At 42.3% G+C, this 22,386-nt stretch overlaps 1 protein-coding gene across 1 annotated transcript in view; it reads left to right on the top strand.

The window, feature by feature from the left end:
• The window catches only part of Dnah12 (dynein axonemal heavy chain 12), a 166,890-nt gene extending 149,521 nt beyond the window's left edge, over positions 1 to 17,369 (top strand). Inside the window, exons 66-74 of the mRNA XM_060390747.1 lie at positions 1,624 to 1,761; positions 3,867 to 4,100; positions 5,048 to 5,236; positions 6,705 to 6,808; positions 10,552 to 10,756; positions 12,482 to 12,619; positions 13,318 to 13,409; positions 15,219 to 15,286; positions 17,124 to 17,369. Of these exons, the coding sequence (XP_060246730.1) occupies positions 1,624 to 1,761; positions 3,867 to 4,100; positions 5,048 to 5,236; positions 6,705 to 6,808; positions 10,552 to 10,756; positions 12,482 to 12,619; positions 13,318 to 13,409; positions 15,219 to 15,286; positions 17,124 to 17,314 (1,359 nt within the window). The 3' untranslated portion in view covers positions 17,315 to 17,369. The remainder of the gene's footprint in view (positions 1 to 1,623; positions 1,762 to 3,866; positions 4,101 to 5,047; positions 5,237 to 6,704; positions 6,809 to 10,551; positions 10,757 to 12,481; positions 12,620 to 13,317; positions 13,410 to 15,218; positions 15,287 to 17,123) is intronic.
• Positions 17,370 to 22,386: the final 5,017 nt, after the last annotated feature.

The raw sequence follows: 22,386 nt of genomic DNA on the forward strand, positions 1-22,386 counted from the left end.
AAGTTAGTCTCCATGCCATGTATCCTAGTTTTGTGGTTAACAGTGGTGACCTTCACCAAGCAACTTCTCTGGAAGTAAAAACAAATAGATAATGGGTCAAATAAAAGTATACCCTGTTTTACTTTCTGTTTCTGTGAGAAAACAATGAGCCAAACCTACCCAGGGAGAAAAGATTTGGCTTACACGAATTGATGACAGCCTATCGTTGAAGAACATGAGGGCAGGAATTCAAGGAGTAGCAAAGACAGGAACTAAGAGGAAAGCTGCTTACTGGCTTGCTCAGCTCCCTTTCTTACATAACCTAGGCCCATCTGCCTAGGAATGGTGCCGCCCACCATGGGCTGGGTCCTCCTACACCAATCAGCAATGAAGAGAATGCCTCATCAACATGCTCACAGACCAATCTGATGGAAGCTGTTTTTTTTAACTGAAGGTCCCTCTTTCTGGGTGATTCCAGGAATTCCAGTCTGTGTCAAGTTGACAAAAACTGACCCTCACAGAGAGTAAATGCCCTGTATTTGTTCTCACTGTGCCATAGATTTTCCTAGAGGGCTTGTTCCAACAGACCTCACTGGGCCCTACCCCTCAGAGTTTCTAACTCATTAGATCTAGGAGGAGGCTTAAGAATATACAGTCCTTATTCTCAGGTGAAATTGCTGCTGCTGATTCTGGGGCTCATACTTTGGAAACCATTGTTCTAACATTTCTTCAGGTGACTAATTCACTGTCACATATAAAACTCTTTATATGTGGCTCCCAGAAATAGTTGGCATACTCTTGGTAATTTCTAACAATTGAGCCAACAATAATTTAAGTTATCATCATTTGGCCACTGAAAGGATATACGATCTTTTATTATAAATTGTTGATATCTTAGCCATTTAACAATGATATCAATTGCTTTTCAGTTTCTACATCATCTATGCTCAGTTATAGTCTCTATACAGGACGTGATCTCTGTTCAATAAGTATTTACTGAATACCTACTAGGTGCAAGGCATGCTCATAAATGTATAACTATGAATATATGGCATATATATGTGACATATGTATTTGTCGTTAATATACTTGCAATCTATTGTGAGAGCTCTAGAGAAATGGGTGGTCATCCTCCAAGGCCCTGATACAGGAGACATACAAGGCATCCATATTAAACACTAGAAGATGTCATGGATAAATCAACTAAAAATGCTTTTACTACTGCCAAATGAGAAGTAACAAAGTTGGGAATCCTATACTGGAATTTATTGATATTCTCTTCATTAGTCATTCTTTTGCATGCATAGTCTCAAGTACATGCCCACAAATCTACAAGATAATACTAAGGGCTGGGATTAGAGAGATCCATGAATGACAGGCACCATGAACCAACAATTTATAAAGTAGTCATAATTTTCCTTTAGTAACACTTAATATTATGTTTTCTTAGCTTTGGGTATGTGAATTAAGCACAGGATGAATGCTTTCTGTAGAAAGAGTGTCCTTAGATACATGCCTTTTTAAGATAGAAGTGTGTAGTGATAGCTGACCCTACAACCTTGTGATGAACACATTATCTGTTTTTCTACTTTTACTAATAGAAATCTAATAAGATTTTTCGCTTGTAAAATTTTTGCCTTAAAGGTATGGGAGAAGTTGCTTTTTGGAGTTTGTTTTTTTCATGCCCTTGTTCAAGAGAGAAAGAAATTCGGTCCTCTGGGTTGGAATATTCCATATGGATTTAATGAGTCAGACCTACGCATCAGTATCCGTCAACTGCAGGTAAAATGAGAACAGAACCAGCACTTATGAAAGATCACTGTTTAACATCCCCTAGGATTCATTATATGGTATTTGTGCCAAACTTTATAATAAAGATAACAGGTTAATTTAATGGAAATTATTGATACTTAGCTGGAGATATAACTCAGCAGTAGAGCACTTGCCTAATATTCATGAGGCCCCAAGTTTGATCCTCCGTGCTGAAGGGGAAAAAATAATTAAAAATAATCTTCTTAAAATAATGAATGAAAAAAAAATAATAAGTGAGAAACCTTAACTGAAAAAAAAAGTCCTTCAATTTGAAAATCTGTTTAGTTGCTGGAATCAGTGCTTACAAACTGTAATATATGTTGAATGACTTTGATTTAAACATTGTTTCTGGAACTAGTAATAGATACAGAGAACATTTTACTTAAAATATTTGCCATATAACCTGTAAGCGACCAACTGAGAACTCGCCATCTTCCAGGCCCAAGATGGTGGTCTCCTGCGCTCAACCTTCCCAGCACTGACACTGAAATCCACAGACATCAGCTAGATCCAGCTCTCATACCTGTAGGGGGTGGGGACATGGAGGAGATTCATCTTTAAACCATCCTCATCTGGTCATACTGTACAATAGCTCTTTCCAAAAGGCCAGAGCAGAAAACTGACAGCTAAGTGGGTACTCAGCAGGGAGAGAGTTGTCTTCATTTCTTGCACATGGTACAGATGGAACATTCAGTTCTTTTGGGGTCCTTTCCAGTTTTGGAGAGACCCAGTTGAACATGTATTTGCCCTCCCACAAACAGAAGGAAGGGGAGACTTTTTCATATATCATATAATTCATTCCTCAAAGAATAACCCTCCCAATCATTCGGGGTCCTTTCAACGCTCGTGTACTGAAATCATGTCACCATGGGAACAAGGACCCAGCCCTGAGACTTCAATTACTTTGTTTTTCTCTCATCATGAAAGGTGACCTAAAACAGGCATCAGGTCCTCAGCATTGGCACTGTTAATATCTGGGCAGTTGTCCCGTGCATTGACCGCATCCCATCCCTATACCCAGGAGATGCCAGTAGTACCTCTCAGCCACCACAATTAGAATTTACTGATCTCTAGTCATTGCAGAGTATCCCCTCACAGATAAAATGGACCCCAGTTCATAAAAAGAAACAGTTTATTATTGGGATCCATATTTAAAAGCTTTAGCAATTTCCATGTCATTTATTTAAGTTTTTCTCATTTAAAAAACCATTATGAGGACTGGAGAGATGGCTCCGTGGCTAGGAACACATACTGCTCTTGCCGAGGACCTGAGTTCAGTTCCCAGAACCCGTGCTGGGTAGTTCACAACCGCCTGTAACTTCACCTGTAGGGACCCAATGTCAGTCTGGCTTTGGGAGCACCCACACTCACATGTTCTCATCCTACACACACACCATCATCATCATCAGTCACGTGATTTTTAAAGGAAGGGAGTTTTCTGAGGGCTGGAGGGTGGCCCAGTAGGAAAGAGCACTTTTACAATCTCCAGCACTCATGTTCATGCCTGTAACTCAGCATTAGGGGCCAGAGACTGGCTAATCCCTGGAGTTTATCCAGGCAGCGTAACCAAGAAGGCAAGCTTGCAGCTCAGGGAGACCGGATCTCAAGGCAGTAAGGGAAAGAGCAAGAGACGCTTCGTGTCCTGACCTGGACTCCGCATACATGGACTCCGCCTACACGCGCTCCGCATACACGCGCTCCGCATACACGGGCTCTGCATACACGCACTGAAACGTGTGCGCATCACACACAGTCGGCGTGTGAGGCAGGCATGGTGGCTCACTCGTTCACCCCAGCGCTTGGGAGGCGGAAGCAGGCCTACTGGCATTAGTCTGAAGCCAGTCCGGACTACAGAGTAAGAGTGAGAAAATAAATAGCCATGTATTTACATCAGAAGAAACGGGGAATGGAGACAAAGTAATTCAAAATAAAATACTGAACACCAGAAACCCACGATCACAATTCTTTCAACCCTCTTTCTGCATAGGTAGGGAAGGAAAAGAACTTGCCATTTAAAGTAGAAATGAAATAAATGAATTAAAATGTTTCTTTGTTCACTTTTGTCTTTGCTTCAGTTGTTTATAAATGAATACGACATAATCCCATTTGAAGCTATCTCTTACCTGACTGGGGAGTGTAACTATGGAGGAAGAGTGACAGATGACTGGGACAGACGCCTCCTGCTAACCATGCTGGCTGACTTCTATAACCCATCCATTATTGAAAACCCCCATTACAAGTTTTCTCCCAGTGGGAACTATTATGCGCCACCCAGAGGGTCTTATGAGGACTACATTGAATTCATTAAGGTAAATGGTGTTCTGAAGCCAGGGCAAGACAGGTGTGTGTGTGTGTGTGTGTGTGTGTGTGTGTGTGTGTGTGTGTCTGTGTGGTGTATGCGTGCGCACGTGTGTATCTGTATGTATCTGAGAGTGTGTGTGTCAGTGTGTGTGGTGTATGCGTGCGCACGTGTGTGTGTGTGTGTGTGTTATATGTGTGCATGTGTAATGTGGTGTGTGATGTGGTATGTGTGTGGTTTATGGTGTGTGTGTGTGTGTGTATGTTTATGTGTGTGGTATGTGTGCAGTGTGTGTATGTGTGTGTATGTATGCATGTGTATCTGTATCTGTGTCTGTGTGTGTTAAGTGAATGATGAGCTGTACCCTCTAATGTACAAGTTTAGTCAAGAAAGATTTTAATAAACTTTCAGACTCGTTTTTGTTTGAGTAATTACTGGACATCAGAAAATCCGAAGCTTTTGGGCTTAAAATGAGAAAAAGCATATAATTTGTATTAATGTTAATATTTTATGTAGACAGAAGCTTCATTGAAAGGACTGAGACCCAAAAGAAGCAGTTTACTCTGGAGTTCATAAAGCCACTTTAAAACATGGCGACTGTGGAGAACTGATCAAACGGAGGAAAAGCCGTGGACCTTACGGGGCAATAAACTGTGAGAAAGTGATTAGGGACAGATGGAGGAAACTAATGGAGGATAAAGTTTTCTTGCTGAGATCTGGGCAGGTTTCCCTAGAACGGCTTTCTGTCTCCAGTTAAGAAGAGACTGCCTCCTCTTCTTGGCACAGCACAGGCAGAAACTCTGTTGTTAGGCAGACCGAGGGAGGCCACAAACTCTAACCCTGTCCATACGAAAGCGCCATTGGCTCAAAGAACCGGCTGTGCTAAGTGGTGTGTTTTGAAGCAGTGCACCCTGACCCAGTGAATTTTTGATACGTGCTTAATATGTTTTCTAATAGAAACTTCCATTTACTCAAGAACCAGAGATATTCGGATTACATGAAAATGTTGACATCTCCAAAGATCTTCAACAAACAAAAATCCTTTTTGAGTCCTTGCTCCTCACACAAGGAGGCTCCAAACAGACAGGCTCCTCGGGAAGCACTGACCAGGTCTTGTTAGAGATCACCCAAGACATCCTCGAGGAGGTAATGCTTGGCTTACAGTGTGGTGCTCATAAGAGCAACTGAATCTGATTGGAAAGTCCATGAAACAGCATTATAACTTTTAGCAAGATGCTTTACTTAGCACACTCTCATTTCCAATTCCACTAGGTGCTGAGAATAGTTTCAATTGTTACAAAGCTTTTTGAGGACATTAAGGAGAACATTAATTTCAAGTAGCTTGTAAAATGCCTACTACATAGCTAAGTTCCTAGTAACGGTAGTTGTGGATGAACTAACGTGCATATGATTTACTTTTATTTCAAGATAAAACGTAAAAGGCTTTTTAAAAACGGAATGTTGTGAACTTGCTGGTTCAAGGAGAGCATTTTTTTTTTTTTAATGTGTACCTTAGGTGGGGGAAGTCACAGGATGTGACTACCAGAACTCAGCCAGCACCTGTGCATTCCCTTCCCATGGTATAGCCCAGTGTACTTAGCCTACTAGGTAATGCAGAGCAAAGCTGTATTATCATCTTTTTCTCTGTGTCTAAATTCAATAGAGAGTGACTAAGGGAAATTTGAACAGATTCTGATCCTCAACAGCAATCTTTATAGTTCCCTCCTCATACAAGTACTGTAAATATGCTCATACTTTAGCAGCAGACACCCTGACAGAGCAGAATCTGGCCGAGGTCCACTTGCCTCTGGAGCCCACAGGCTGTACCACTGCCGGATCCCCACTGTAACCCTGGCCGTGCTCAGTAAAGTAGGGAGGAGGGTGGCACTAATGGCCGCCGTGATGGAGGCCGACAGCCAGTCCTGGCCTCCAAGCTGCGATTCTGCAGTCTGCCTCTCTCCACACCTGCTTCCATGGCTTAGCTCTGTGGGGGAAGGATGTTGATTTCATGAATGCTGTCTCCAACGAGATCCCTAACAAGGGCCTGGCAAAAGATTTATTGGAGCTAAAGGAGGCTCACAGAGTCAAAATCACTTGAGGGACAGCACTTAGACTCTTTAGAACCACACTGGAACAGGGAGGGCAGCTTGGCCCTCAGCTCAACCATCCCCTGAATGGGGAACTCCTTTGTCCCCTCAGGGGTGTGCACTCCAATGCCTTAGGACTTGTCAGCATTCCAAAATCCTTATCATCTTTTCACCCCGAGTGTCTGTTAGTATTGCCTAGAAATCACATCTTTCTCTTTCCCTATGCCTGAGAACATTTCTACATTTACAAGATTGACTATTTGACAGGAGAGTAACTTAGCCAGTGATAATTGATCATGAGTGAACATAAAAAGTTACAAAATTGTAAGTACCTTTTATTGGTAGTGGAAAATAAGACGTAGTTTACAAAAGGGAACTACAGAGCTTTTCAGAAACCCAATGTCCTCATCGGTGAAGTGGAGATAATGATTACTGCCCCTGTGTTAGCCATTATGGACATGATGACCCAATGAAGCTCACTGTCTCTTCTGAGAGTCACTTGGGATTTTCAACATCTGTTCTTTCAGCTCCCAGATGACTTTGACATTGAGGCAGCACTGATTACTTATCCTGTGAGATATGAAGAGAGCATGAATACTGTGCTAGTGCAAGAAATGGAACGGTTTAACAAGTGAGTAAATCCCCAAGGATTTACTTCCTGAACAAGGAGTTCAGGAAGCAGCCAGCCGAAGCTGATAAAATGACATATCAGTGTTGATGTTAAAATGCCCCATTTACTTCTTAGAGTACCATAGCCTTTTGCTTCAGGAGAAACTCTTTTATAATGTAAAAATGATGATGAAAAATATCTATTCTTACGGATTATAAATAGTCATTATTCATGTAACTTCTCATCTGTTACTGTCCTCTTCACAAAGTAAAGGCAGGGCTGAAGAGATGGCCCGGAGGTTACGAGCACTGGACCTGGATTCAGTTCCTAGCCGTCTCATCAGGCAGCTCACAACCACCTGTAGCTCCAGCTCCATGGTTTCCAGCCCTCCTCCTGCTCCACTGGCTACCGCTCCCATACACGGATACCCAAGCACACACATAGTTAAAAATAAAAACTTTTTTTAAAAAGAAGGACAGAGTGAGGCTTGGCTGGGTCTGTATGTCCTTTCAGCAGTTTCTGACGCTGATAGGTGCTTCCTTTCTCTTTACCTTTAAGTGCTGTGGCCCAGGTTAATCATCAGCTAACCTTTAGACCCGATCTTGTTTATTTGTTGGTTGGTTTTTGAGACAGAATATAGCCCAAGCCGATCTCAGACTTGCTCTGAAGTTCTTGCTGGCCTTGACCTCATAAACCTGCCGCCTCCACCTCTGAGGGTGCTGAATTACAGGTGTGCACATGCCTGGCTCCCTTTTCTTACTGAAGTTGATTACATCTCCTACGATAAACAAATTATTTGCCATGACTTTTATTTCATTTTTTGTAATTCAATATTGGACCAAGAAATAGAAAGTTATTTTTGTTATGAGTTTCCTGTATATTTTCATATTTATTTTGTTTTCTGGACTTGCTGATATATTAAAGTAAACTATAAGGCAGGGCGTGGTGGCACACTCCTTCAATCCCAGCATTCGGGAGGCAGAGGCAGGAAGATCTCTGTAAGTTTGAGACTGTAAAGAGAGTTCCTGGACAGCCAGGGCTATACATAGAAACCTGTCTCGAAAAAAAAACAAACAAAAGCAAAACAAACAAAAAAGGAAACTATATTAAAATGCCACGTTGCTCTCTTTAACTCTGGGATTTTTTTTTTTTTTTTGGCGGGGGGGGGGTTGTTTGATTGCCTCTTTGTTTTGTGGCGCTGGAGATTGGAACGTAGGGCCTCATCGATGCTAGGCAGATGCACTGCCATTGAGCCACATCTGCACCATAATTCAGTATTTTTACTATATACATAATAATATACAATCTCTCAGCTAGTTGGGCCTCATCATCCATTCCAGGTATGTTTACGGTATTTTCAGCAGTTAAGCAGAAGTAGAAAAGTGATTGAAAATCAATATGTACTTTATGCTTTGATACAGCGTTTCTATTTTCAGCCATTATATAATACTTTTTTTGTTTTGATTTTGTGAAAAAAAATCTTGCTATATAGCAAGACTGTCCTTGAACTCACTATATAGCCGAAGCTGGCCTCAAACACAAAGAAAGAAATCCTGTCTAAATCACTAGTATACAATTTGTATGCCACCATGTCCTGTTTGCATACCTTTTTTCAACTTTGCCTGTATTCGCACGTTACCTGTAATATCATTTACCTAATATTTTTCCTTGGGTGATTCTTTGCTTACATAAATTGGGTCCTCCAAAATTAAATTAAAAAACAAACAAACCCTTATGAAGGTTCAAATGTGATGTCTTATAGCTATAGGAAAAGCAATCCTAGAATTCATATAATTCATAAAGAATCAGAAAGTATCACAAATATCTAATGTAGTTACCAGCAAAAAGAGCAAAGCTGGAGACATCACACTACCTAAACTCAAAGTATAGTAAAAAAAAAAAAATGGTAGTAACTGAAACAGCCTTAACCAGTGGAACAGAAGAGAGAATGGAAAACCTGCGTCTGTAATCAACCGATGTTTGACAGTGCTGCCCATGACGGGCAGGGGAGGGGCTACTCTCTTGTCATGAGTGGCGCTGGGGAAAGTGGATGTGCACAGGGCAAAAGACCTTATGTCATGCCACACGCAGAGCTGAAGCCGTAACACAGACCTGTGTGTGTGTGCTGAGGGTGTGCCGAAATGAGAGACTGCATTCCTGACACGCATGAGGCCCTGGGCTCGCTTCTCCTCACCAAAGACAAAGACTGGAGACTGTAAACTGCTGAAAGAAAGCGCGGAAGAATATTACATAGCTTTGATCAGCACAGTGATTTTTTTCTGTAAGATCTGACCCCCACCCTCCAGGGCAAATGTAGACAAGTAGAGTAACCTCAAAATACAAAGATTCTCTGTATCAAAGAAAATAATCATGTGATGAGAGATATAAAAATATACAAAGAATTCATACAACCTACAGAAATAAAACAAGTATTATGATTAATCGATGGGCAAGAGGCTTGAACATTCTCACAGAAGATATCCAAAGGCCAAATCTTAGAATAAAGGCCAACACCAGCACCTAAGAAGGATGCAAATGAAAATCACAAAAGCCATCCCTCATTCTCATGAAGATGGCCAGGGAAAAAGAAACTAGGACAGTCTCTATGTGAAAACAGCACGGAGGGTCCTCAGAAAGGAACAAAAATATTACCATGCCACCCAGCAGTCCCAGTTTTGAGTATTTTCCCAAAGATTTTCAATCACTGTCGAAAAAATGTCTACTCCTATGCTCACTGCATTTGTCGAAAAAATGTCTACTCCTATGCTCACTGCATTCCTATCCGCAGTTACTGTGTTACAGAATCCGCTTGTATCCATGTGTTACATCCACTAGGATTTATTTCTAAAAAGGAAGAAATTCTGTCATTTGTAACAACAGTGATGGAATTGAGGACTATTCGCTAAGTGAAATAAGTCAAACCTAGAACGACAAATACTGCACGTTCTCATTTTTGTGAACAACTGATCTTATCTGAGCAGAGTGGAATAGTGGTCATCCAACCCTGGGAGATGGGAGGATTTGGGGCTGGGAGTCAGGGTGTGTGAAGTCTCGGCTAGACAGAAGGGGGAGGCTTGCTTCATCACAGTAGTCACACAGTGTGCCTAAAATGGATAATAATTCTGCACGTGTTACATTTCAGTGCCATAAAAATATGTTTCCAATGTCCTCATGGCAAAATAGGATATATTTGCAGTGACATGTTTAATATGATTTTCTAATTGTATTGAAAATTATAGTACCACCTTATATTCCACAAACATATACATTTACAATTTATCAATATATAATTTTTAAAGTTATCTAAGTCCTGGGAAGTAATAGCCAGAAGAAAATTTGGTATTATTTTATACTAATATCAAATAATAATAAATTGATATGCTGCTTGTATTATTCTATATTTTGAAACAGTATAGCACTTGTGGCTGTGCACACCTTTAATCCCAATATTCAGGAAGCTGAGACAGGAGCATCTCTGTGAGTTCAAGGCCCGTCTGGTCTACATAGCCAGTTCCTGGTCATCCAGGATTAACTAGTAAGACCCTATCTTTTAAAAAAAGAAAGTTTGTAATGGCTAAAATGAAAAATACCTACAAATGGTACCTACAGTTCTTCACACACTGTCTCTCAAGTGGGCACAGCCATGCTTGGGAAACATGCCTGCGGAAGCGCTGTGACTGCTCCCTGCCGTCTTCTCTTTTGCAGAGTGTACATTGATGCTTACTATGAAATATATGTGGCTAACATGGTTGCTTTGGTTTCAGCTTAATTAAAACTATCCGTAACACCCTCCGGGACCTTAAGAAGGCTATTAAAGGGGTAGTTGTGATGGACTCTGCGCTGGAAGCACTTTCAAGCAGCTTGCTTATTGGGAAGGTCCCAGAAGCATGGGCAGCGCGATCCTACCCAAGTCTGAAGCCCCTTGGAAGTTACATCACAGATTTCCTAGCACGGCTGAACTTTTTAGAGGTGAAATATTGGGTAGACAGGTGATAGGTAGACAAATGGATAGATCGATAATTTTATACCTAAAATATCTATTATTCAAGTGAAAAAATACTCATCTAAATATTGCCAAAAGTTACCACAAGCACAGTATATACTTGTTACCACTGAATGGAGAGATACTAGTAATCTACTGTGATCATGTTAATGTCCCCAGGTTGAATGGAATGTGATTACTGGTTTCCTGGTTATCTAACCAAAGTGTCTGAATATTATAAAATGCACACTTTTTGAAGTACTAACTAGAAAATGGAAATTTTACTTTAGTCAAACTCAAGTGATAGTTATATTTATGCAAGTTCTAAGTCTGTGATTCCCAGACACTACCGTTTAATGTTATCTTGTGATTTTAATACACAAAGGAAGTTATAAAAGGGCCCAAAACTTAGATTTGTCAATATTTGTCCTTTGTCTTAAAAATCAGAGCTTCGGGGGACTGGAGAGATGGCTCAGAAGTTAAGAGCACTGGCTGTTCTTCCAGAGGTCCTGAGTTCAATTCCCAGCAACTACACAGTGGCTCACAACCATCTATAATGAGATCTGGTGCCCTCTTCTGGCCTGCAGGCATACATGCAAGCAGAACACTGTATTCATAATCTTAAAAAAAAAAAAAAAAAAGTCAGAGCTTTGTTTTCTATGTTCTCAAAAATGGGTCCTTGAATCTCCCTTCCCAGCGGTCACCCAGCACGTGTGGGTACAGGTACATACACATGTGCGCACATGTGTGTTCCCGTACCCGAGGATGTCCGGGGCGCAGGAAAGAATAAGGCAACACACTTGTTTTCTTTCTCCTCTCATGGTTTATGTTTGCACAAAGGTACACTGTGGATAGAGTTAGAGGCACACTTTCAGCACGGGGTCTTTCCCAAGAGTTGTAGCAAGTGCTTCCGCGTCTTCGGCTTACGCTGTATTGCTTGGCGCCATGACTTTACGGTTGGCCGGATAGTAATCACATGCCCCACTTCGGGAGGTACATATGGTTGTACAACCCGCAAGGCTGGACTGAAAGTGCAGGGGCTACGAGAGAAGGGCAGTATTCCCTTCTCAGAGGCTGAGAAATAGGGCCTGTTTCACACTGACAGGACCGCCACATCGTCCTGGCTGATTGAGGAATTCCTGCAAGTAAAGGGCACACTGTGGAATAAGTGCTGGGGCCAGATCGTAAAGGACCCTGAATAGAAGGCTAGGAGGTTTGGTTTTTACTTTGCTGGGTCGTTGAGCAGTTAGGCAAGAGGACAAATCTGGTCCAAACTACGCATGGTCAGGTGTGTTTCGGTGACATTGGTCAGCTATTGAGTAGACATGAGTGGGAGGACTGTGCAGAAAAAAAAGACAGAGAACCCCTGATCCCACACACAAGGGTTACCAGAGCTCAAGGTCCAGACAGCACCGGCTACAGCTTTAGTGGGTGGGGAAAAGTTCTTAAGACGGTGGCGCTTCATTGGGCTGAGCAATATAATTCATTTGGCCTTTTTGCAGAAGATTTGACTCCTTCAAATTAAGTTTACTCAGATGGGTGCTGAAACCATGTTGAATTTCCAGGAAGAATAACTAGAAGAAGGGGGCAGAGCATTTGATGGCAGGGACAGTCTCATGATGGAAAGTGCAGGCAACATAGATGAAAATCAAAATCATGACTTGTATGTACAGTGACACTTGTAAAAAACGTTATTTTGTTTCCCTTTACAGGAGTGGTTCATTATGGGGAAACCGAATGTGTTTTGGATCTCTGGTTTCTTTTTCACCCAAGCCTTTTTAACCGGAGCTATGCAGAATTATGCCAGAAAATACACCATCCCTATTGATTTACTAGGCTACGAATTTGAGGTATAAAAGGTCATGCCTTTAAATCAACAGTATGACATTAAATCAGCCATATATTTAAGCAAGAAGAATATGCAAATTTTACATATTACAGCCCCATATAATCAAATTAAATTACTGTTCTTTTCATTGTGTTTTATAAAGTATTTATTTTGTCTTGTTATAGCTAGAACTTTCATAATCTCAATACTTGATACAAATAATCCAGTATTGTTCTTACATTGATAAAAGTTAATGTGAGGTACAGTAAAACTTGATAAAACCCTTCAAAATAACTCTCCAAGCCTGTGTAGATCGCTCAGTGAGTAAAATGCTTACCACAGAAGCATCGGGACCCGAGTTCTGCTCCCAGAACCTGTGTGACAATGCTGGGCAGGTGACATGCGTCTCTAATCCCAGTGCTGCAGAGGTGACAGGTCATCCCTGGGGTTCACTGACCAGTCAACTAAGATGGATGCTTCCGAAAGAATGACACCCAAAGCTGACCTCTGGCCTCCACACACACATGCATGCACCTGCCGGAGTGTGTATGCACACACACACGCAGACCAATAGCTGTACATACTTTCGTAGGTTATGGCTGAAAAGCTTTACAGTCTAAGGAGTTTTTATATTAGTGTTTCTTATCGTTTGGCAGAGATTTCCCCGAGATGGAGCTCTGTGGTGAGCAATATTAATAGAGTGGGTCTCTCTCTCTCCAGGTGATTTCTTCTGATATCGCTAACAATTCACCAGAAGATGGCGTCTATATTCACGGCTTATATCTTGATGGAGCGCGGTGGAACAGGACCACGTCAGTACTTTGAATGTGAAGCCCTCTGTTGCTGTAGATTAATCATAGCCAGATAGATGCTCTCCCGTCTTCTTTCAAACCAAAGGATCTCTTCTATGAGGAGTAATATATCATCAGAACCCTTACACAAGTCATTCATTGTTCAAGCTGGGACAGTTGAAGTTTTGCAGATACTCTAGTGGTCTCATTAGTAGAAAAGTTAGCCAAAATTATTATTTTGCTTCTACTTGATGACAACTCCCTTCCATCTTGTAATGTGTAGGACTGAATAGAGTTTAAACAACTGACAGTTTAACAAAGTTCCCAACTAGCGAATATAAATCTTCTGTTTACATTGGATTGTGTGTGTATTGTATGTGTGTGGGTTTGTGTGAGAAAGAGAAAGATTTCCAGCTTTGTTTTTAGGAAGATAAAAGGAAACTACTAAGCTTTTCCTGGTAAAGATAGTTTCTTGGTCCAAACTATCTATCTTCAAAGGCAGGGGTTGGACTTTGCTCCCGAGCGTGTGAAAGGCAAAGGTAGGAGAAATCACTGACGAGGGAGTAATTCTACAAAGATAATTCTCTTTTTTTCGAGACAGGGTTTCTCTGTGTTGCCTTGGCTGTCCTGGACTCACTTTGTAGACCAGGCTGGCCTCAAACTCACAGGGATCTGCCTACCTCTGCCTCCTTGAGTGCTGGGATTAAAGGTGTGTGCCACCATGCCCAGGCACAAAGATAATTTTAAGACAAGGTCATGGTGAGGCCCGGTCCACTCCCTGGCCTCTGTGTGCTTGTAGCCATATCATAATGCAAAATGCTTCAGTCCAACATCAAAAGTCCCCATAGGCTGTCACAGTCTCAACACTGTTTAAAAGTCCACAGCTCAAAGTCTCTTCTGAGATTCATGGCAATCTCTTAAGTTTAAACCCCTATAAAATCAATGAACATATTTCCAACACATCTTTCTTCTGTCTGACTGGTGTGTGTGTGTGTGTGTGTGTGTGTGTGTGTGTGTGTGTGTGTGTTCTGTGACTTGAACCCAAGGCCTTACTCATGCTAGGCAAATGCTGCTTCTGAGTAACAGTCCTCACAAAAGTAGTTCAAGCTAGCCTTCAGTGAACTGTCCCCCACCTCGTCCTCTTCAGCACTGTCCCACTCATGTGTGCCACCATGGCTGCTCTTTCCACCTCATCAATTTATTCCTTTTTTCTTCTTTTGCCTTCTTTTATTACCTAGTTTTCCTTTTCTTCCTAACAAAAGAGATGTAGCATAGTGGAAAGAAAACAGATTCTCTAGAGAGACAGACCTTTTTTAACTTTATTTGGTTTGATCTTGTTTGTCAGAGTCTCACTCTGGACTCACAGTAGTCTCCTGGCTCAGCTTCTCTTGTACTGAGCTGATGCAGTGAGCCGCCATGCCCAGTTTATACTTGAATCTTGACCCTGAAAAGATTATTCAGAGTCTTTGAGCTCATACTCTGTCTGTGGACTGAGAGTGGACATGATCACTGTGAGGGTAGAGGGTAGAATGCGGTAGCACAGTGTCTACTTCGTGAGCAATGCAAAAACTTGGCAGAAGCTGATATGTGTTCACTGTTCTACACCGTCTTTCCATAATCTTCATTTGTTTCTCTCAACTCTTCATTGCCTCTGCCTTCTCCCTTTACTCTTCCCCTTTCCATTCTTCCTCTTCTCTTTTTATATAAATAGAATAATTTTTTGTTTCTCTGGTCCTCTCTTATATTGAAGGCCAATGTCCAATTAGCAATCTTGTTCTAATGAGCAAATTTCAGAAATAACTAATAATGTCCTTCAATTTCTCTTTGCAGTGGATTGCTTGCTGAACAACATCCCAAACTTTTGTTTGACCTGATGCCCATCATATGGATAAAACCAAGTAAATACATAACAAAATACATTTGAGTTTTACAGAGAGTAATGGCAGAAACTAATTGTTCCCCTTAATAAGTTTTTTCTCAAACCTTTTAGGATTTAATTCAGTTATGATTTATAAAAGGTGGAATATCTGTGCTATAAATATATCATGGCATTTTATATTATTTTGGGAACATTCTTCTGCTTCTTTGTGTTCCTAGTCTATATAAGATACACTTTTAAGGCTAGAGAAATGATTCATCGGTTAAGAATGCTTTCTATTCTTCCAGAGGGTACAGTTCAGTTCCCAGCACCCACATCTTAGCTCCAGGGGGCGTGGTATTCTTTCTGGCCTGCTCGAACACTAGCTCCAGGTGATTTGACACCCTCTTCTGGCCTCAGCAGGCACCCGCACCCATGTGGCACACATACACAGAGACGTTACATCCATGACACAGAAATGAACAAATAACCATCTTTTTTTTTTCTCCATAATTTTATTTTTCTCATTAGTTACATTTTGTTAATTCTGTATCCCAGCTGTATCCCTCATTCCCTCCCCAATCCCACCCTCCCTCCCTCATTTCCTCCCTGCCCCTTTCCAAGTCCACTAATAGGGGAGGACCTCCTCCCCTTTCATATGACTCGCTTTTGTCAAGTATTTTCTGGACTGGCTGCAAAGTCCTCCTCTGTGGGCTAACAGTACTGCTCCTCCCTTGGGAGGTGGGGAGGTCAAAGAGCCAGTCATTGAGACGTTACATCCATGACACAGAAATGAACAAATAACCATCTTTTTAAGATGCCATTTTGTTTACTCTATACTCACTTTCCTATGATGGGTCTCATGGTTGTGTCAGCTTCTCTTTCGCCTTTCCACACCTTGGACGAGCATTTTCTGGCTGTAAGAGACCCATAGGCCTTAGAGCCAACCAGGAGATCTAAGACCCATATGGAAGCCACGTGGAAAAGAGGTCAACTTTACCCCTTTCTTTTTTTCTTTTTGTTTTGGTTTTGGTTATGTTTGGTTTTTTTTTGAGTCAGAGTTTCTCTATGTAGCCCTGGCTGCTCTGGAATTTGCTCTTTGACCAGGCTGGCCTTGAACTCAGGCCTCAAACTCTGCCTGCCTCCGCCTCCTGAGTGCTGGGACTAAAGACCCATCATTGGTTTGTTTTTGTTTGTTTTTAAGTAAACTGAAGAGATGGCCCAGCAGTTATAAGCACTTGCTGCTCTTCCAGAGGATCTAAATTGCCTCCCTGCACCCACATTGGATGGCTTACAACTGTACCTCCAGTTCCAGGGGATCCAGTGTCCTCTTCTGAACTCCATGGGCCATTGAACTTACATTCATATACTCCCATCCCCACACGAAGATACACACATGTATGCACACCATTATTTTTAGAGAGTTTGGTTTTTTGATTTATGTGTTTGTCTGTGTGTGCCGTATGTGAGCAGGTGCCTGTGGAGGCTAGCAGGGGACACCACATCTCCTGGATCTAGAACCACAGAAGGTTGTGAGCTGCCAGATGTGGGTGCTGGGCGTTCGCCTGAGGTTCTCCGGAGCAGCAGCCGGCGCTCCTAACTGCTGAGCTCTCTCTTAAGCACTGAGCCGTCTCTCCAGCCCCATAAGAGAACAAAACTTTATAATCAAGTCCTGATTTCTAGACCTAGACTCAAGTACCATAGGAAAGTGCTTGCCTTGATATACCAACTATTAAAAATTTTAAATCTTCCAAAGATCACACTCAAGACCTTGGCCATTCTACTACAAGGTAAACAACTGTTTACCTTTTAGAAACAGAGGCTGTTTCCTCCTTTTTTTAATGGATATGTTTCTCTCTTTTTTTTTCTTTCCCAAGATAAAAAGTCTGAGATTGTGAAGTCCAATGCCTATAACTGTCCCCTGTACAAGACAAGTGAGCGCAAAGGGACGCTTTCTACTACTGGACACTCCACCAACTTCGTCATCGCCATGCTGCTGAAAACAGACCAGCCCACTCAACACTGGGTCAAGCGCGGGGTGGCCTTGCTGTGCCAGCTGGACAACTAAACCGGACAATTAAGAAAATGAACGATATTTTTTTAAAAAAAGTTTCCAAACTGAACATTGTGGCGTCATTCTTTGAACTTGTCCGTGCCCCATTCTGTCTAATGTTCCACCCTCGATTAGAAAAGTCCTATAACCAGATTCCTTTGTAAGTTTAGCTAGACACCCTCAGGGAAAATGGAAAGCAAAGTGTTACTTTGAAACATATGAAAATCTTTGTAGAGTTCATCTAGTTTCTTAAAGGTTGATTAAAAAAATACCTAAGTGGAGGACCTGCCCTATCAGTAGACTGGGGGAGGGGCATGGGAGGAGAAGAGTTAGGGAGGGCAGGATTAGGAGGGGATGAGGGAGCGGGATACAGCTGGGATACAAAGTGAATAAACTGTAATTTATAAAAAGATAATAAATTAAAAACAAAACAAAAAACACCTAAGTGTTGGGCAGTTAGGTGGATGTAATTTAATTTATATTAGAAGGCATATTCTTTCACTAGGATTGTCCTTTCTCCAGCTCCAATCGTTAAGGACTTTCTTCTGGGGTCCCTGAAGTCATCATGCATGAACATTTTAAATACCTGTAAGTACAGTGAGGAAAATGTTAACTCAAAAAGACAACCTGTATCCACGAGGAAGTGAAGGTGGCAGAGTAAAACTAGTAGTGGTACTAGCGTGTGTATGGAGAGTGGTGGGAGGGCGCGCATGCCGCAGTGTGCGATCACGAACTGCCCTGGGGAGCTGATAATCCACTTTCACCTTGGGATCCCGGGACTGGAGCTCCGCTCCTCAGCTTACCCTCGGACACAGCTGGGTGACTCTGTCTCCTCTCTGTCATTGTTTTGGTTTAAAGGTTCTCTTGGTTTGCTTTGGCGTTTTGTTTTTCGAGACAGGGTTTCTTTGTGTAGTCCTGGCTGTCCTGGAATCACTCTGTAGATCAGGATGGCGTCAAACACAGAGATCCTCCTGCCTCTGCTTTCAGAGTGCTGGGATGCAAGGCGTGCGCCACCCCTGCCCGGCCTCTTTGCTATTGTTAGTACCTGATACTCTTATTACTTTGGTGTGCTGTGATGTTAACATACACGGAGGGTTTATAAATATTTCAACAAAATTTAAATTATGCCAAAATTGTATTCTGCTGTAGAATACAATTTTACAGCAGATCACTGGGCTGATCACTCAGTGGGTCAAGTGCTTGCCATTCGGGCACGAGGACCTGAGTTCAATCCCCAGAACCTACAGACAAAATCTGGATTGGGAGCTGGAGAGATATCCTGCTGCCCTCGCGGAGGGCCCGAGAGCAACTCCCAGCACCCACAGCAGGGGGCGCACAGCGGCCTGGAAGGCCAGCTCCAAGGGGTCAGCACCCTCCTCTCGCTCTCGTGGCCACTGCGCGCGAGCGTGCAGAAGCCCACACACAGATGAACAAATCTACACATAATTTTAAGAATTAAGTTTATGAAAAGCTGAATGTGATGACATCTAGTTTGTAATTCCAGGGCTGGGAAAGTGTAACTTCAGGGCGGATCCCTGAGACTCACTGGCTAGACTGCCGAACTAGCAAGCCCCAGGTCACAGTAAACAAGGCGGCCGAGGCAGTGAGTAAGAGCTCAGTGAGTAAGAGCGTTTGCTGCTCTTGCAGAGGACCCGGGTTCAGTTCCCAGTGCCACCATCAGTGCTCACAACCACCCCTAACCATACAGGCACACAAGCATACGCAAATGTAAAAACCTTTGAAAAGGTGGGCGGCTTCTGAGGGCTAATACACCGGGGTCGATGTCTGGCTTCCACACATTTACACACGTGCGTGCAACACCTGAACACACAAATTCAAAACGAAGTTCCGTTATGTTGTAATTCCTCTTTTAGGATCCCACGGGTTCTTAAGGCTGCAGTTCTGCAGCTCGGGGAATACATAGGTGTGGATACACAGTGAATCTGTGGAATTTTGTTTTTTAAATGGTGGTGGGGACCTCATGCGTGCTGGGTAGGTACTCTGCCACTGAGCTACATAACTCCTGCCCACTTATTTTGAGACAGGGTATCGCTAAGTTGTCCAGGCTAGCTATGAACTCACTTTGTAGCCCAGACAGGCCTCGAACCTTGGTTCTTCCTGCCTTAGCCTTCCCAGTAGCTGGGATTACAGGCCACTGCTACTAGGAGAAGCAGGTAAATTACTTTTGATAATGCATCAGAGCAAAATGTTGGTTCCTTTTAATTAAGAAATTCTGGTTTATAGAAGAATGTTAATTCAGAACATAGCTGTTCTGGCAAGAGCCATCACATCCAAAGATCTTTTAGGACTACGTGATCAAGCTGGAATACAAACACACCTTTAATCCAGGAAACAGAGGTAAGTAGATCTGAATTCAAGGCCAGCCTGGTATAGAGCAAGTTTCAGGTAAATAAATAAATAAATAAATAGCTTATTTATCCAGGTGTAGTGGAAGACGCCTTTAATCCCAAACAATGAAGGTAAAGTAAGTTAATTTGTAGAAGGAAGCACCCATGTTTGAACATGAAGTCTAATTGAGTGGCAGAGAAAGTGACAAATTAGAGAAAGATTTGACAGAATAGGATATGCCCAACTCTCTGGAGGAGAGGAAAGGGAAACTACAGAGGGGGGAGGGGAAGGGAGAGGGAGAGAAGGATAAAGAGAGGGAGAGAGAAAGGAAGCAGTTTTTACCAGGATAGTAATGGAGAGAGGTTGCAGAGAGAGAACTCTGGTGAAGATGGAATAAGCCAGAGAATGAGAAGGAGCCAGTAGATTAGAGCAGATTGCTTGAGTTGGTTTGAGGCTCAGACAGAGCAACTCAGAGGCTGAGAGAGAAGCCAGACTGATTAAGTCAGCTGGGATAGTAGTTTGAGCCAAAACAGCTGAATTGATCCAGCCAGCCCAGAGCTAAATAAGAACAAAAAAGGGTGAGTTTATTAAGAAGTAAGTTTCAGAGGCTGAAAATGTCCTAGGCCTAGGTTAGAGTGCAGAGAGGCTAGAAGCATCCAGGACTAGGCCTAGGTTAGCAGACAGAGGCAGTAAGCCTCGGAGACAACAAGTTTCCAGTGGCTAAATGCCTAAGTCTTAAGAAAATGAATTCTTTTCATCCCAGCACTCTGTGAGGTAGAGGCAGGCAGGCAGGCAGGCCAGCCTGGTCCACAAAGCTAGTCCTGGACAGTCAAGGCTTCACAGAGAAATCCTGTCTTGGACACAACAAAACAAACACTAAAAAAAACAACGAACAACAACAACAACAAAAAAATGATTTTCATGGCCAACCACCTGCAAATACTACATATCTTCCAAATAAGATGAAATCTTTTAAATTTGATGAATGTAGCAGAAAATAAAGCTCATATTTCCGAACAGCACAAATCCACCCACATGTGAAAAACAAGGAGAACAAGCCAGACTGTCTTGTGATCAAGTATTTATAGTAAGGCTATTTATAATGCTCACCAGAGGGGAGTGGAGATCCAGACCCACCTGCAGCATGGAAACTTCAGAACAGTCCTAGAGGATATTTAAAAAAGAAAAAAAAAAAAAAAGGTAAAACTTCATCTTTGGGAGTCTAGTCTATATTAAAGCAATAATGTGCTTTTAAGATCATTTAGCTTTTGCCTAATTCACTGGCTGTTTTTAACTATTGCTGTTCTTGTTCTTTGTGGTGTATTTATTCCCACAGCATGCTCACGTTTAGTGTTTACTAGGTAAAATAGTATTTTTAGCAGGACACTCACTGTGAACAGGAAAGGTAATCTTTTGGATGCTATAATCATTGAGAAAAAAACTCACCATCCGTGTCTAAAATAAATCAATAATAAACACTTTCAATACTGTAAAACTGACCTGGACTTTAAAGAGCCCTTTAAAGTTTCATTTAATTATTTATTTACAAATAGATTTGGGGGTTATTATTTTAAATTTTCTTTGCCTTAAATTTCGCAGGGTGCAAATGGATTTTCCTATGGCATTTTCATACATTCTGTCATTATACTTTGTCTTCATCACTCCAATAGTGCCCTCCCCTGCTTCTCTCCCTGAGCCTCTTCCTTCCCTCTACAGTCCCCCTTTCATGTCATGTGCATTCCGTCACTCCTTTTCAGCCCTCCTCCCTGCTTTAAGACCATCTCCTCTCTGGTCCCCTTTCTGCCTTCATGTAGCGTGTGTGTGATTTGCAGAGGTTGGTGTGGGTGTGCATTCCTCTGATGTTCTCCATAGGATATGCTTGTATATTTCCCCATCACGTCCTCCTCCCAGCTTCATGACCTTTTTATAATTCACTAAGTCCAGTTAGTGTGTATGTGTGCTCGCGTGAGCGAGCATGCTGTGGGTGAGGCTAGCCACTGGAGCATGGGAATCCTTTAAAAAACACATTTTCACTCCCCTAGAAAATGTCAGCTGGCTATCGTTCTGCAGTGAGGGATGGGGCTGAGGATTCATCTGTTCCATCTGTGCCAGAATTTGATCTTGTTCCTGTTTCTTGCAGGTTACAATAGCGGCTGTGCATTCCTGAGTGGGACATTAGAAAAGCTTGCCAGCTGTAAAAGGAACTTTTACTTGCCTGGTTCATTTGTTGTCTTGGAGGCTTACTGCCTCTGTCTGCTAACCTAGGCCAAGTCCTGGAAGCTTCTAGCCTCCTTACAATCTAACCTAGGCCTAGAACATTTTCAGCCTCTGAGACTTAGGTTCTTAATAAGCTCACCCTTTCTTGCTCTTCTTGAGCTCTGGGCTGGCTCGATCACTTCAGCTAACTCTGCCCCCTTGGTGCTAGGGTTAGAAATGGGTGCTGTGATGCAAGTTTAGGTCCTCATGTTTGTGCACCAACCTCAGCACCACAGAGCAGTGTTAATTTGCATTTCCCTAATGGCCTCAGATAATAACCGGCCATTTTCCTTGGGTTTGTCTTTTGTTTGAAATGTTCACGAATGTAAACAAGTATTTCGGTATCCATCCACCACGATCCCTCCTGTACTTCCCCCTCTGTCTCCCTTCCCAGTTTCATGGCCTCTAGTGTATGGCTATCAAAAGCCACCTGATTGGTTCTGCCCACATGTGTGCATGGCTGCGGGGCCATCCCGCACGAG

Source organism: Meriones unguiculatus, chromosome 9 (assembly GCF_030254825.1).
Source record: "Meriones unguiculatus strain TT.TT164.6M chromosome 9, Bangor_MerUng_6.1, whole genome shotgun sequence".
Lineage (NCBI taxonomy): Eukaryota > Metazoa > Chordata > Mammalia > Rodentia > Muridae > Meriones > Meriones unguiculatus.